Source organism: Mauremys reevesii, linkage group 7, assembly GCF_016161935.1.
Source record: "Mauremys reevesii isolate NIE-2019 linkage group 7, ASM1616193v1, whole genome shotgun sequence".
Taxonomy (NCBI): domain Eukaryota; kingdom Metazoa; phylum Chordata; order Testudines; family Geoemydidae; genus Mauremys; species Mauremys reevesii.
In genome coordinates, this window is record NC_052629.1 from 444,512 (window position 1) to 458,797 (window position 14,286).

Sequence of the window (14,286 nt, forward strand, 5' to 3'; positions counted from 1 at the left end):
ATGAGACCTTAGCTACCAGTTCTCTGAGTTTGTTAAAGGCTGCTTTTTTGAAGTCCACTGTCCTAATTCTGCTGCTTTCCTTCCTTCCTTTCTTTAGAATAATAAAATCTGTCATTTCATGATCACTTTCACCCAAATTGGCTTCTACCTTCAGATTTGCTACCAATTCCTCTGTGTTGGCCTGAATCAGGCCTAAAATAGGTGTCCCCTTGGTTACTTCCGTCACTTTGCCCTGGTCTACACTACGAGTTTAGGTCAAATTTAGTAGCGTTAGATCAGTTTAACCCTGCACCTGTCCACACGACAAAGCCATTTTTGTTGACTTAAAGGGCTCTTGAAATCGATTTCTGTACTCCTCCCCAACAAGGTGATTAGCACTGAAATCGACATCGCTGGGTCGAATTTGGGGTAGCGTGGATGCAATTCGACGATATTGACCTCCAGGAGCTATCCCAGAGTGCTCCGTTCTGACCGCTCTGGACAGCACTTTGAACTCAGTTGCACTAGCCAGGTACACAGGAAAAGCCCCGGGAACTTTTTGAATTTCATTTCCTGTTTGGCTAGCGTGGCAAACTCAGCAGCACTGGTGACCGTGCAGTTCCCCGAGAATGTTTCTAAGCTCCCCCTATCATCTCTGTCCCTGAGGTTATCGCAGTTTAGAAGGCCAAAAAAATGCACTCGTGATGACATGTTTTCTGAGCTCATGCAGTCCTCTTGCACTGACAGGGCACAGCATAATGCATGGAGCCATTCAGCGGCAGAGACCAGGAAAGAATTGCTGTGTTTGCTTAATGGCAAAAGTATCATGCCTCGCTAGCGATCCTGCCTGAGCCAGGTTGCTGTGTCACATGCACTCCGTGCTGTGTCAGCCTTGGGCAGGGCATGGCCGCTTTGTGAGCAGGAAGGCCATAGATATAGACATTGCATTAGGTAGCTTCTGTAGCTAGAGAAAACATGCCTGTGCATTCAGCAAAGTCTGTGGTAAAAAAAGAGAAGCCCTATAGTGTAGCAGTGATCACATTCACCTAACATGTGAAACATCCTCAGTTCGAAACCAGGCAGAAACAGGTCACTGTTCCGTTTTCTGACTCCTCTCCTGCATTTTTAGTCTTGGAACAGACCACGCTGTGAAATTTTACTTTGAATTATATCAGTTATCAGTTAAATAATATGGAAGCTCTCTAAGTTATAGTCCTGGGTTCCTTACCCTTTCAGCTGCTCTGATAAATTAACATTTTTTGTTAGGGTGGGGGAAAATTTTCATGAAGCCTTTTATAGGGACTAAATGCTATCTAGGACTCAGAAATAACCTTAACGTGGCCCATAGCATGTAATCCTTCGTTCTGGATTTGTCATTCCACAAGTTGAACTGCTCCTTACTACTGTCCAGACTTCATGAGCCATGGGAGCAAGGGGCAGGCTAGGGTAGGTGCGACCAGGGGCGGCTCTAGACATTTTGCCGCCCCAAGCATGGCGGCACGCCGCGGAGAGCGCTCTACTGCTCGCTGGTCCCGCAGCTCCAATGGACCTCCCGCAGGCGTGCCTGCGGAGGGTCCGCTGGTCCCGTGGCTTTACCAGCGGACCTTCCGCAGGCACACCTGTGGGAGGTCCACCGGAGCCGCAGGACCAGCGGACCCTCTGTGGGTATGCTGCGGAAGGCTGCCTGCCTACCAGCCGCCCGACCGGCGACCGGCAGAGCGCCCCCCACGGCATGCCACCCCAAGCACGCGCTTGGTGTGCTAGGGCCTGGAGCCGCCCCTGGGTGCGACCGTGCGGGGCTGCTGGCTGGGAGAGCAGCCTGAGGCAGAAGCCTCCAGCTCGCATGATATTCCAGGCAGGACTGAATCTCCATGAGACGAAACTTAAAGAAGAGAATGACCTGGAGTCACTCCCATTCGGTGCTCTAGGAGGAGAATAGCCATGTCTGTCCAGGCACCCCGATCGACCTCACTGAGGTCTGCCAGCTGAGCGGGACCCCGGCTGGCAGGAGCCAGCGGACGGAGCCCCAGACTGGCAGCAGGCTGAGCCGCTCAGCCTGCTGCCAGTCTGGGGCTCCAGCCCACTGCATGCCTGAGGTTCTGATCATCCAGGCAGGCAGTGGACTGGACCCTGGAAAAAAGGCGCAAAACAATTGTCTGCCATTGCTTTCACAGAAGGAGGGAGGGAGGGGGACCTGACGCCATGTACCCAAAACCACCTGCGACAAAGTTTTTGCCCCATCAGGCATTGGGGAGCTTAACCCAGTATTCCAATAGGCAGCGGAGACTGCAGGAACTGTGGGATAGCTACCCACAGTGCACCGCTCTGTAAGTCAATGCTAGCCGCGGTAGTGAGGACGCACTCCGCCAACTTAATGTGCTTAGTGTGGACATACGCAATAGACTGTGTAAAATCCAATTCTAAAAAATCAACGTCTATAAAATTGACCTAATTTCGTAGTGTAGCTGGGACAACATTTTGTGCCAGATAGGTGCCGACTCCGTGTGTGCTCCAGCCCTGAAGCACACATGGAAAAACATTAGTGGGTGCTCAGCACCCACCAGTAGCCAGCTCTCCCCTTCCCCCCCCAGAGCTTCCCATCCGCCAGTGGCCCCGATGATCAATTCTTTCCCCTCCCTCCCAGAACCTCCCACCCGCTGCAGATCAGCTGTTCTGTGGCGTGCAGGAGGTGCTGTGGGGAGGGCGAGGAGCGGCAACAGGGCACACTCAGGGGAGAGGGCGAAATGGGGTGGGAAGAGGCAGCGGTGGGAGTGGGGTCTAGGATGGAGCGAGAGCAGGAAGAGGTGGGGTGGACTGGGGGCTTGGGGGAAGGGGTTCAGTGGGGCTTTGGGCAGAGTCAGGGGTTGAGCACCCCCAGGGCCCGGAGGAAGTCTCCAGTATGTTCCAAGAACTTATTGGAAATTTTGTGTTGCACCATATTACTCTTCCAGCATGCCAAATGGTGTGCCGCATGTATCCCCTGCCTCAACTACAAGACCACTCTCTTCTCACAGTCAGAACACAACCCAAGCATCCTGATACCCTGTGTCTGGCAAATAGCTGTATAAAGCCAGTAGCAAAGCGTGTGTCCTGTCACCTCTAGGGACTGTCATGTTTGATTTTTCAGCTTGGGCGGCAGATGTATTATTTCAAAAAGAACAAGGGGCCACAGACAAGACTCTGCCTGATCCACTCCCTTGGTGCTGGCCAGCTGCAGCAGAGAGTAGAATCCACCCACAAGTGCCCTGCTGAGGATTCCTTCAACTGGGGGAGTCTCCACTGAACACTGAGCCAGCATAGCTGGCCTCACATCAAATTCCCTGCAACCCCTGGTGCAGAAAGTGAAGAAGGGGAATGGTTGGAATGTGCTGTGACCATTGCCAGCTGGTGCAAGTTAGAGCAACCCCCAGGTTGTTTGTCTGTGCCAGGACCGGAGCAGAGAATCAGAGAGCCATAACAGGATGTCGGTTCTCTGCATCTCCCCTTTCTTCCTCTCCTGGGCTGCCCAGGTGGCTGTGCAGGCGGAGGGCTAGGAGCTTCCCGAGATTCAGGCAGAGCCAGTAAAGCTCCTATCCTGTTCTCCCGGGGGTTCCCACAGGCCATCGGGGAAGCAGGCAATGGAGCAGCTAGAGCTACTCCCTTCCATATACTCTGATAGCTCAGGTGGAAGAGGTCAGTTCTGAATGTCCTGGGTTTGTTTGACCAGAACTGTTTGGCAAATTCAACATAAATTTCTGAAATGTTTTGGTGAACCTGAATTGGCATTTTTGGCGAACAAAAGTTCATCCAAAAATTGTACCCAGCTCTAATCAAGACTGAGCAGCACCGGCAAAGGGGTTTGTGTGGGGTGTGGAGGGGAAAGGAAGTGAGTCTTTCTCAAGCTATGCCCGTATTATTCAACTCTTACAAATGTAAACCAAAGCCCCCTATATTTGGGCTAGGTGAGTGCACTTATCCCAGCGCTTTTTTCAAATCGACTCTCACTGGTAAGTCCCTGCACGCTGTGGGGTTGTTCTGGGGTGATGGGCAGTTTGTCTGGATGCATGGGAGCAGAGTGTGTGGGAGGGGTGGGAGTGCTGTCATGTGACACATGTAAACTAGCCAGGACAGAGCCCTAGGTGAGGCACAACAGGGGCAAGTCTGGTGAGTGAGACTGGACCAAGTGGAACGTTTCTGGCTCCCGTGCCTCTGACTGAGCGCACTCTGGCTGCTGCTCTCTCTCATTCCAGGTGACCAGGGAGATTATTTCCGGTTGCTGCTGCCTGGCACTTACACCATCACTGCCTCAGCAGATGGGTATCGACCACAGACGGTGACAGTAACAGTTGGCCCAGCCGGGCCTTCGCTGGTGAGTGGTGCTGAATAATCAGGACATCTCAAACTGAGTGAGAGATGGGGCGGTGGGGGGACGACACACTCTGCTGGCTGGGTCACATGGTGCAGTGATAGGCAGAGGTAGGAGAGAGATGTGTAGTGCAGATCCTGTCTCTGGCCATCCAGCCTGGGCTGTGATTCCCTGCTGCCAGCAGATGGAAACAGGGAGCAAAGAAACCACAAGTGACCAAGGGCATTGGGTGGGGCTGTTGTATTTTTCTGGCTCTCGGCAGTGGAGAGAACTGGCTGGGCCAGACTCCTGCCAGCCAGGTACCTTTCCCCACAGCCTTCCCCTTCTTGTCAGGGTGAGTTAAGTTTAGAGGGGGGTGTCTGCTCCCTGGTGCATGATCAGAGCCGTGGCTTGGGACAGACAGAGGCAGTCCTGCTCCGTGGGGTAGGTGAGACCCATGGTTTCAGTGGCCTGGCATAGTTTGTTTCCTGCTTTGTGGCCAAAGATATTTTCAGCCCACAGCAGGGGCCTCACTCCTCTCTGAGAGGAACTCTGTCAGGGTGAGGCAGGGACATGTGCTCACAGCCACGTACCACACTGCTCTGGGAAGTGATGTGGCCAGGGAGTGTGGAGATCTGCTGCTGGAATAGTGCGCCCACAATTCAAGCAGGATATTCATAAATTGGAGAGGGTTCAGAGAGGAGCCATGAGAATGATTAAAGGATTAGAAAAGCTGCCTTATAGTGATAGACTCAAAGAGCTCGATCTGTTTAGCTTCACAAAGAGAAGGCTAAGGGGTGACCTGATTACGGTCTCTCTCTCTCTCTTTTTTAGAGAGAGAGAGAGAGAGAGAGAGAGAGAGAGAGGTATAACATGATCCAATGGCTGGAAGTTGAAGCTAGACAAATTTAGATGGGAAATCAAAGGGAACCTTTTTAGCAGTGAGAATATATAATAATATGGAAATATACCTATCTCATAGAACTGGAAGGGACCCTGAAAGGTCATTGAGTCCAGCCCCCTGCCTTCACTAGCAGGACCAGGTACTGATTTTGCTCTAGATCCCTAAATGGCCCACTCAAGCATTGAGCTCACAACCCTGGGCTTAGCAGGCCAATGTGCAAATCCCTGAGCTATCCCTCCCTCCAAAAATAAATTAGCCATTGGAGCAGTTTACCAAGAGTCATGATGGATTCTCCATCACTGACAATTTTGAAATCAAGATTGAATTTTTTACAAAGCTCTGCTCTAGGGATTATTCAGGGGCCATTCTCTGGCCTTTGCTGTTCAGGAGGTCAGGTTGGACGATCACTATGGTCCCTTCTGGCCTGGGAACCTGTAACTATAAAAGCAGAAATGCTCTGAAATCACCAGTGGCTTTGGGGGGAGGTGATTTTTGTGGAATTTCCACAGCCTCAGCAGGTGTTTTGTCTCCTGGTGTAATAGGAGCTGTCATGAGGCTGCTCTGCTGCACCGCAGGTTATAAGTGTTAGTCCCCATAGCACTCAGTGAAATCACTACTTCCCCCCACCATTAATACTATTCACTATTATATATTCTTCCTATCTCTCTGTCGATCGGCCAGCACTCTGCTCAGCTCGTCTGCCTCCTGGGGGAAGGAGTTATAGCTACTGTCTTTTAAAAAATTGGGCTTGTGCCTTTTTTGTGCCTTTGTGATGAAGAAGCCTGGAAGTTATTAAAAAACCCTGCTTATTGTGTGTGCTAGGAATAGTAGGTCTGGTCACATCTGGTTTCCCTGGAAGAGTTCTTGGGGTCTCATCAATGCATATTTCAAAATCTCTTTCGCCTTGACTGAAGGGGTGATGTGCTAAGTCTTTAACAAAGACTTTCTTGCTCCAAAATCTTCATTACTCTTGGAAGTTAAATGTGTGTTTAAACCCTGCGCGCACACACACACACACCCAAAACCCCAGAATTTTAAAGAGCTCAGCTGAAATCCTGTCCTCTCTCAGCAGTTCACATTTCACTTTCTCAACTCTAGTGGTGACATTATTTCGCTAGGTCACCTGTTGCCATAGAATCTGCTAGGCTGGAGGCGACCTAAATTTCTAATGTGAAAAACAAGCGGAGGGATGGGAAGACCCTTCAAAATATATCTGTCTGGCCTTGTGCGTCCATCACAGAGAGGCAGAAAAAGTCACACGAGTTGTTTCCCCTTTGCAGGTCTCCTTTCAAAGAAGTATGGGCGTTTGGTGCCCTGGGAGCGTTCTGCATTAGCAATGTAGCTGTTTGCCAGCATAGGTTTGTCAGTGGAAAATCAGGTTCTAGCTGGTTTGAGCACTTTGTTCCTGTCATGTCACAGCATGCCCCTTATCAGCTTTGCTTGTCTCAGCCTTGAAAGCTAGAACTCTGTCCTGGCAACCTCTCTCCAGGCCTCAGCTAGCGAGAGATGAGCAGAAAGAGACATGTTTTTCTTCCTTTTCATGCCAGGTCCATTTCCAGCTCAAACAAGACACAATAAAGGGGCCCATGGAAAAAAAGGCCCCAGCCACCAGCCTGAGCAGCAAAGCCCTTCAGAAGAAGGTAGTGCCGAGAGCAGCCCGTAAGAAGACACAGAGATGAAGATGGCGCAATCGGCCAAGAACTGGAGGAGTCCTATGAAGCAGCTGAGATCGAGAACTCCAGCAAGTGAATGTCCTAACGCAGCATAACAAGCCCAAATTGCCTAGTTTATTAAATGCAGAAATATTTAACTCCTGAGAAAATAGTGAACTCATTCATAAAGAGCTGCAGAAGTCTGAGTCTGAGAGCCCTTGGGCCAGTCAGTCTCTCTGTCTCCTACATCTCTAGGTCTGTGTGTTGTCCGGACACATACCTGGGCCCTTTACCATTGGACTGGTCTCCACAGGTCATACTAGAGGTTCAAACAGTAATGATTAGACCCTATTCTGTTAGGAAGCAGGGGTGCTGAAAGCATGTATTTGGGTTGTTATTACTACTTCCAGCCAGGAGGTGCAGCAGTGCCCCCAGCACCCCTAGTTCCAGCACCCAGGTTCAGACGCTGGGTTTGTGACACCAGTGGATGAACGCTATTGCACTTGCAGGCTATGGCATGAATCCTGGCTCTAGCGCTGTGGGTCTGACTATTAGTCTGAGCCCCAAGGAGGCTGGTGTCAGGTGGGGACCCTGAAGCTGAGGGAAGGCCAGGCTGGTGGTTCTGTTTGAAAGCAGTTAGTGATATGGCCGACTCCGAACATGGTTTGTGCCCATGAACAGTCTGACTAACCCTGGTTAGTGACCCCAGCAGCTAAGAGTTCATTGGCCCTGTAGCCAGATCTCGTGTAATTGTTCTTTTGTTGTATGGATGGGACACTCAAACTGTGTCTGTGTTCCTGGCTTGGCCGGTTCTCTCTTTCCCAGCGCTTTACGTAGTAGGACATCCCAGAGTGCATTGCCCCATGGGGATGACTGATCCACCAATGTTAAAAAGGCTAGTGTGATCCTAGGATGTATGGGGTGAGGTGTTTCCAGAAGAAATAGGGAAGTATTCATGTCATAGTACAAAGCACTGGGGAGATCTCATCTGGAATATTGGGCAGTTCTGGTCACCCTTGTTAAGAGAGATTAATTCAAATCAGAACAGGTGCAGAGAAGGGCTACTAGGATGAACCAGGGAATGGAGAATCTATCTTGTGAGAGGAGATTAAAAGGGCTGGGCCTGTCTAGTCTAGTCCTGTAAAATGAAGGCTGAGAGGGGAAAGGATAGCTTTCGATAAATACAGGAGGGGGGTAAACACCAGGTCGGGTGAGGAACTATTTCAGTTAAAGGCCAATGTTGGCACAAGAACCCAATGGGTATACGTTGGCCATGAGTAAATTTATTCTGGAATTTAAAAGAAGTTTTTTAACCAATAGATGAGCGAGGTTCAAGGAACAGCCTTCCAATAAGAGGAGCGGTGGCAAACAACTTAATGAATTTTAGTGCAGAACTTAGTCCAGTTATGAATAGCATTATATGATGTGGTTGTCCATGATAGCAGGGCCTGGACTCAATGACCCAGATGCCCCTTCCATTCTGATGTTCCATGAGCTGCCGATGCCACCCTGTGTGTATGACCTCCCAGCAAAGCCACTGGGATCTTCCTAGAATGCACTGATCTAAAGAAAAGGAAGCGGTGTCTTCAAATCAAGCCTGCATGCCTTTCTGGAGGATATATGTTAGCCAAACACAAGCTATTGGGGTCAATACAGGGGTGAAATTTAATGACCTGTGAGCTACAGAAGAGCAGACTAATGCCAGAAGGAACCACTAGATCATCTAAACTCTGAGTCTCTGAGTACATCTATACTGCAAAAAAAAGACCCATGGCAGCAAGTCTGAGCCTGGCTCAACTCAAGCTTGTGGGGCCCAAAATAGCCATATAGACACTGGGGCTTGGGCTGGAGCGGGCTCTGGAACTCAGCGAAAAGGATGGGTGGCAGAGGCCAGGCTGCAGCCCAAGCAGGAATGTTTACACAGCTATTTTTAGCCCTATAGCATCAGCCTGAGTCAGTTGACCCAGGCTCTGAGACTTGGTGTTGCAGATTTGTTGTTGTTTTGGTTTTTGCAGTGTAGATGTACCCTCAGACGCTATGGACAGGTAGCCTGGGAGGCCTGGATTTACAATGTGCTCAACACATAGCTGTGGTGTGAAAAATCATGCTTGTCGTAACTGGGTCCAATAAGTCATGGCCCAGTCACAAAAACATGGTGCTACTTGGTATTGCAGGCAGGGTTGTTACACCCTAGGGCACTAAGACGCTGCTCCAGAATCCAAGGGGGTTCAGTTGGGATGCAAAAGCAGCAAAGACAAGATTTGATGTTTCTAGAGTAAAACACAAACAGGTAGAACATTTTTGGCCTTCTTTAAATTAGCAAAAAACAGGCACAGACACAACTTTCTCTTCCTTTTGTAGCTCAGCTTTATGGTCCTATACAGGAGATCATACCTAAATCCAGTTCTGGTATCCCCTAGGAACTTGCCTTCTTTGGCATGCTGTTGAGGATCACAAAGCTGTGAGTCATTGTGTTACCTCTCTGCCTCAGCAACAGTGAGTTTTGCTGACAATTAGACTATGTGTCAGCTCCCCGTCACATCAGCCTGTCGTCCTCACCAGCAAACTCCTCAAGGCTCTCCCCGCCCAGACTTCACCCAGCAGGTAACAGTCAGTGCACTCCAGCCCTCAAGCTCCTCCGATGTTTCCCTGCAATGCACAGCCCCTACCATGGTGCATTCAGAGAAGATACTAAGTTCACTGCTCTGTTGGAGTCAGTACATCACACTTTATTAATTTAACTGGGTAAATACCCTTCAAACCCAGCACTGAATTGGGTTATAGGAAAATTAGAGAGTTTATTAATAAGAGCATGGCTTATGTGATACAGTTAAAAAGATAAAAGTAGAGATGGTTACAAGCAAATAAAGTGGAAAAAATACATCTAAAACTTAGTCTAGCAAGATACAGTCTGCTCAAGATGGCTTCTCTCAGCCCAGTCTCCTTTTCCTGCTTTTTGCTGGCCAGGACTCATCACAGAGATAAAATAGCTTGTTTTCTTTGTGTCCTAAAGTGAAGGATAAAGATGGATTCTCACTCTGCTCCTTATATTCCACAGGGATGTCTTTGTCTCACAAGTCAGGAAGGCCTCCTGAGCACACAGTCTCCTGTGTCTCTGGAGTGCAGGAGGCATGTTTCTCTGTCTTTGAGTATGGGCTCAGGATAATCCCTGCCGGTTTAGCTTGATGGCTTTGTGTACTGCTAATGTAACTGGAAGTAAACCCTTTGTCTAGGACAGACCTCCTTACCACCTTTACCTAGGCTAGGCTGTCTGGTCTTAAACCATGTTTTAATAACCTCATACAGAGGGAATTGATAACTTCCCATATAACATTAACACAGGCACTTTACAATATTAATAACCACTGTCTTACAAGCTTTCATACCATACCTCACAAGGTGTATGTTGTACAAAAATGTTTCCAGTAAGGTGTAGGGTGTGAATACAGGGGTGCCTAGGGTCACACATCCCATCTTCATCCTTTCCATTTATCTCCTTACCTCAGGCCTATCCAGAGACATCCCCAAACTGTCTTGCAAACTCCTCCTCTTTCCCAGGTATCACTTGGTCTCATCTCCATCACTCCTGAGCCACTCAATAGCTCATCACATGGGTCCTATTCAGCATCAGTTCTCTCAGGGAGAAATCCCTCCTTGGCTCTGGTCTTCTCACACACAAACCACTGACTCTGTCTTACTGGGCTGCAGTGAGCGACTCCGCCTCATACCTCTGTTTGCTTCCAGATGCTGCTTCCCTACAATGTCTCCTCCTGAGAAAGGACCGTGGCTCGGGACTAGAAAGCGGTGGTCACTTTTATATTGTCTCTGTTGCCGGGGGGCACTGGTTAGGAGCACATAACTACGTCCATTTGTGAAAGTGATTTCACGCTGACTGCCCACACGGGTGGGGGACGCATACAGGTTAGGTTCCCACTTGTAGCCACGGCTGGATTCAGATTCTCTATGCTCTCCTTGAGGTTGAGAGAAAGCAAGGGGGCGGCTGACCCATTCAACCGCTCTGTGATTTACCACCACCTTTCCCAGCCAAGTCAGGCTGCCAGAGCCATGTTCTTGTCCCTTCTTAGTTCAGCCAGATTTTTTCATAAGAACCTGTCAGCCATTGATTGTAAACAAACATTCATGTATGAAAAGTGTTTAAGCTGAGTGCACAGGGAGAGGTCCAGCTCTCGGCCTATCAGACTGCCTGTGGCCCTTGTGGCATGTAGCATGGCGGGGGTATATTTAGCCTGTCTGTCTGGTGTAATTCAGAATGCAGGCTATTTGGGGCAGGGCCTATGGCTTGCTCTGGTTGTCCAGAGCGGACACCACTCCGTGAATAATAACCAGGCCTCACACTGTTAGCTGGACATGCTACTGATCCCCATTAGCTGCAGAATGAGAGCACACTCATCACCCTCTTGTGTTGCTGGAGAGCGTAGCAGAAAAAAGTATGTGTCTGTCTTGCTTTCCAATTTCAGCAAGGCCCAGTGCCTCGGGATTCCTTCACAGCTCTGCGTTTGGAACAGGGCTGCACTTCTAGAGGACTTGGTGGTTTCACCTGCCCATGGCCTGCCTCCACTCTAGGTAGAGATGCCTGCAGTACTATAGTTCTGGGTACAGAGGCCCTTTCATTGTAAAACTTCCCATGAGCGTGTAACTTTCTGATGGAATCTGCCTCAGAACTGGAATGCCTCCTGTTTATTCTCAGCCCAGTGAGAAATATTTTGTGTGTGGACAGTTTGGCAGAGATCCATTTGGCTCTTTTTGAGTTATCCATGTGTGGTAAAAAATGGTTACAACATGTTTCCATTGCGTTTAGCCATTGCTCACTTAAACCTGCTCTCACATAGCCTCAATGTGCTGGAAGAAGTGTGTGCTAGAAATGACATTGCTAAATGTATGCAGCTAAGGTGACCAGTTGTCCCGATCAGGGTCCATCCTGATATTCAGGGCTTTGTCTTATATAGGCCTCTATCGCCCCTCCACCCCGTCCCGATTTTTCACACTTGCTATCTGGTCATCCCATATACAGCACAAGGGTTCCACTAATTTTGGGAGGCAGTTCCAGTTAAAAGAGTTGATAGTGTTGGATCTATTTGGGTCAGGGTCTTTTAATAATAATTAATTAATAATAGTAATAGCCCTGGTAGCACTTCACATCTTCCAAGTGCTGTAGCTAATTCACCCCACAACCCTTCTGAAGGGAGGATCAATATTTCAGGTTGGGAGCTCTCCCTGCATGAGAAATTGGGAGCTGTATGAGACAGAGGGAGAATTATTTCAGCCGAGACACTGGATTTGCTGTTCTGTACATATGATGCATGCTGTTTTCTGTGGACTCGGTGGGCCATAGTGGAGGGAGTTTCAAATAGCTGAGGTAAAAGGAAATGAAGGCTGCCTGGCTGGGGATTACAGCAAAGATGGCCTCAGGGCAGTGGCTGAATCACTGAGATGGCCCTGGAGGATGTGAAAGACATCAGGGCAGTGGCATTCATGGGCAACACCTGGGTTAGGAAAAGTCAAACAGAGACATGAGTGAAAAGGGGAGAGTGAAATCTGCCTGGTGAGGGAGAAAAGGAAGCAGCTGAGAATTCCTTAGGGCTAAAAATATAAAAGTATTCTTTAAACCTGAAACTCTTCTTCGAAGACTGGAGAGGTTGGGACCAAAGTTAGGTAAGGCGTGAATTGGGAATGGACAGGGCAAAGAGAAGAGCAGAGAAGCCAGAGCTATTGAGGTGAATAATAACGACTGGAAGTACGAGAAGCAGGATATCTGCCTGTTTGACTGCACCCTTTCCTCTCTCAGGGGTGAGGAGGGCGATTACAGTATGAGCAAGGAGCAGAGAAGCTGGAAGATGCTTCTGAATTGTGAGTTGCTTGTTGGTATAATTAACTATAGGTAAGGCTAAGATTTTGTTATGGATATCTTTAGTGAGTCACTGACAGGTCATGGGCAATAAAGAAAAATTCACAGAAACCTGTGACTTTTACTGAAAATATCCCTGACAAAATGGGGCGCTCAGCTGAGGGGTCCCCAAACCATCTGCAGAGGTTGGGCAGCTGCAGGGGCCACTCTGAGCTTTGGGGGTCCCCACCACGCATGGGGGCTTGGAGCGCCAGGGTCCCCTGCTGCCTCTGAGCACTGGGGGGCCCCGTGGCAGATGGGAGCTGCGGCAGGGGGGTGGCTGCTGCCCACGGTGGCCAGGAGCTGTGGTGGTGGTGTGACCTTGCAGCTCCTGGCTGACAGGGCTGAATTCATGGAGCTTGCTGGAAGTCACGGATTCCGTGACTTCCGCGATTTCTATGAAAAAATCTTAGCCTTAGCTATAGGCTGCCATCCAGTAGGAGCCAAGGCAGGATGGAAGGAAGCACTTGGAGCTGAGGAAATGTTACGATGGTTAGTTCCCAGAAAGGACCCGTCTTTCCATGAGTGGATACAGAGTTTGGTGTTTGTGTATATGTTTTTCTATTGGTACTTTTATCCATTGCTATGATGTGCTGTCTGCACATACAGCCCCTCTTTATCTCCCTTATTCTTTGTATTTTCCGTATTGTTATATAGTGTAACAAACCAGTGGCCGCCCGCCACATAGCTGAACATTCCTTCACGGCTGCTACTCTGAAACCTTCAGATAATGTCTTTATTGGACCAACTTCTGTGGGTGAGAACCCAGGCTCTGGCATCCTCCCTCCTGATAGCCTGTCAGAGCTGGGACTCCAGCCCGAGCCTGAGCCTCTACCTGGAATCTTACAGCCCTGCAAGCCTGTGTCAAACGACACAGGCCAGCCCTGGGTGTTTAATTGTAGCGTAGAAGCTCCCGGGGAAGGGAATAGTGTGGAACGCTGAGTTCTGGGATCCGTCTCAGCAAAGCAGGGGCAGCACTCAGCCAGAGGGTGGGGATGTTACTGAACTGAAACAAAACTGCAGGGCTGGGCAGCTGCTGTTCCTGAAGCCAAAGGTTCAATTTAAAAGGAGCCAAGATTGATTGCAGGAGTGAGAGGCCTGGTGGGTCACCTCTGGGGAAGTGACTGAATCTCACACTGGTCTGTGCCAGGCCATGACCTGTTGCTGCAGTGGGTCATCTGTGCTAGGTCTGGGACCAGTTCCACTGCCAAGGTAGATGGGACAAAGCCAAGTGCAGCCCACAACAAAGCATGTGAGTGAGACACACTCCCCCCAAGCTTGCAACACTGCTGGAGTCAGGGTGCATCATCCACCTTTCCCCTAAGGACCACCATGGATCAGTTTCCCCCATGTCAGGTGCATGGTAGATGTTTGTGTCCATATGCCTGTCTGGCACTGTGTCAGCTGTATGGTGACAGAGGCTCTGTGTCCCCCTGCCTATGTGGTGTGTGTCCTTGTGCTGTTGGGGGAGCGGGGAAGTAAGTTTGTGCCCTATGCCATCCCCATGCAGGGGGCTGCATGT

The 14,286-nt window shown here is 49.5% G+C and overlaps 1 protein-coding gene across 6 annotated transcripts in view; it reads left to right on the forward strand.

The window, feature by feature from the left end:
- CPN1 (carboxypeptidase N subunit 1) overlaps window positions 1–7,002 on the forward strand; it is a 35,210-nt gene extending 28,208 nt beyond the window's left edge. For 4 of the 6 annotated variants that reach the window (XM_039482743.1, XM_039482744.1, XM_039482748.1 and 1 more), the window contains 2 exons: window positions 4,209–4,327; window positions 6,755–7,002. In XM_039482743.1, the coding sequence (XP_039338677.1) occupies window positions 4,209–4,327; window positions 6,755–6,886 (251 nt within the window). In that variant the 3' untranslated portion in view covers window positions 6,887–7,002. The other 2 variants (XM_039482749.1, XM_039482746.1) reach the window with 2 other exon arrangements.
- The last annotated feature ends 7,284 nt before the right edge of the window (window positions 7,003–14,286 follow it).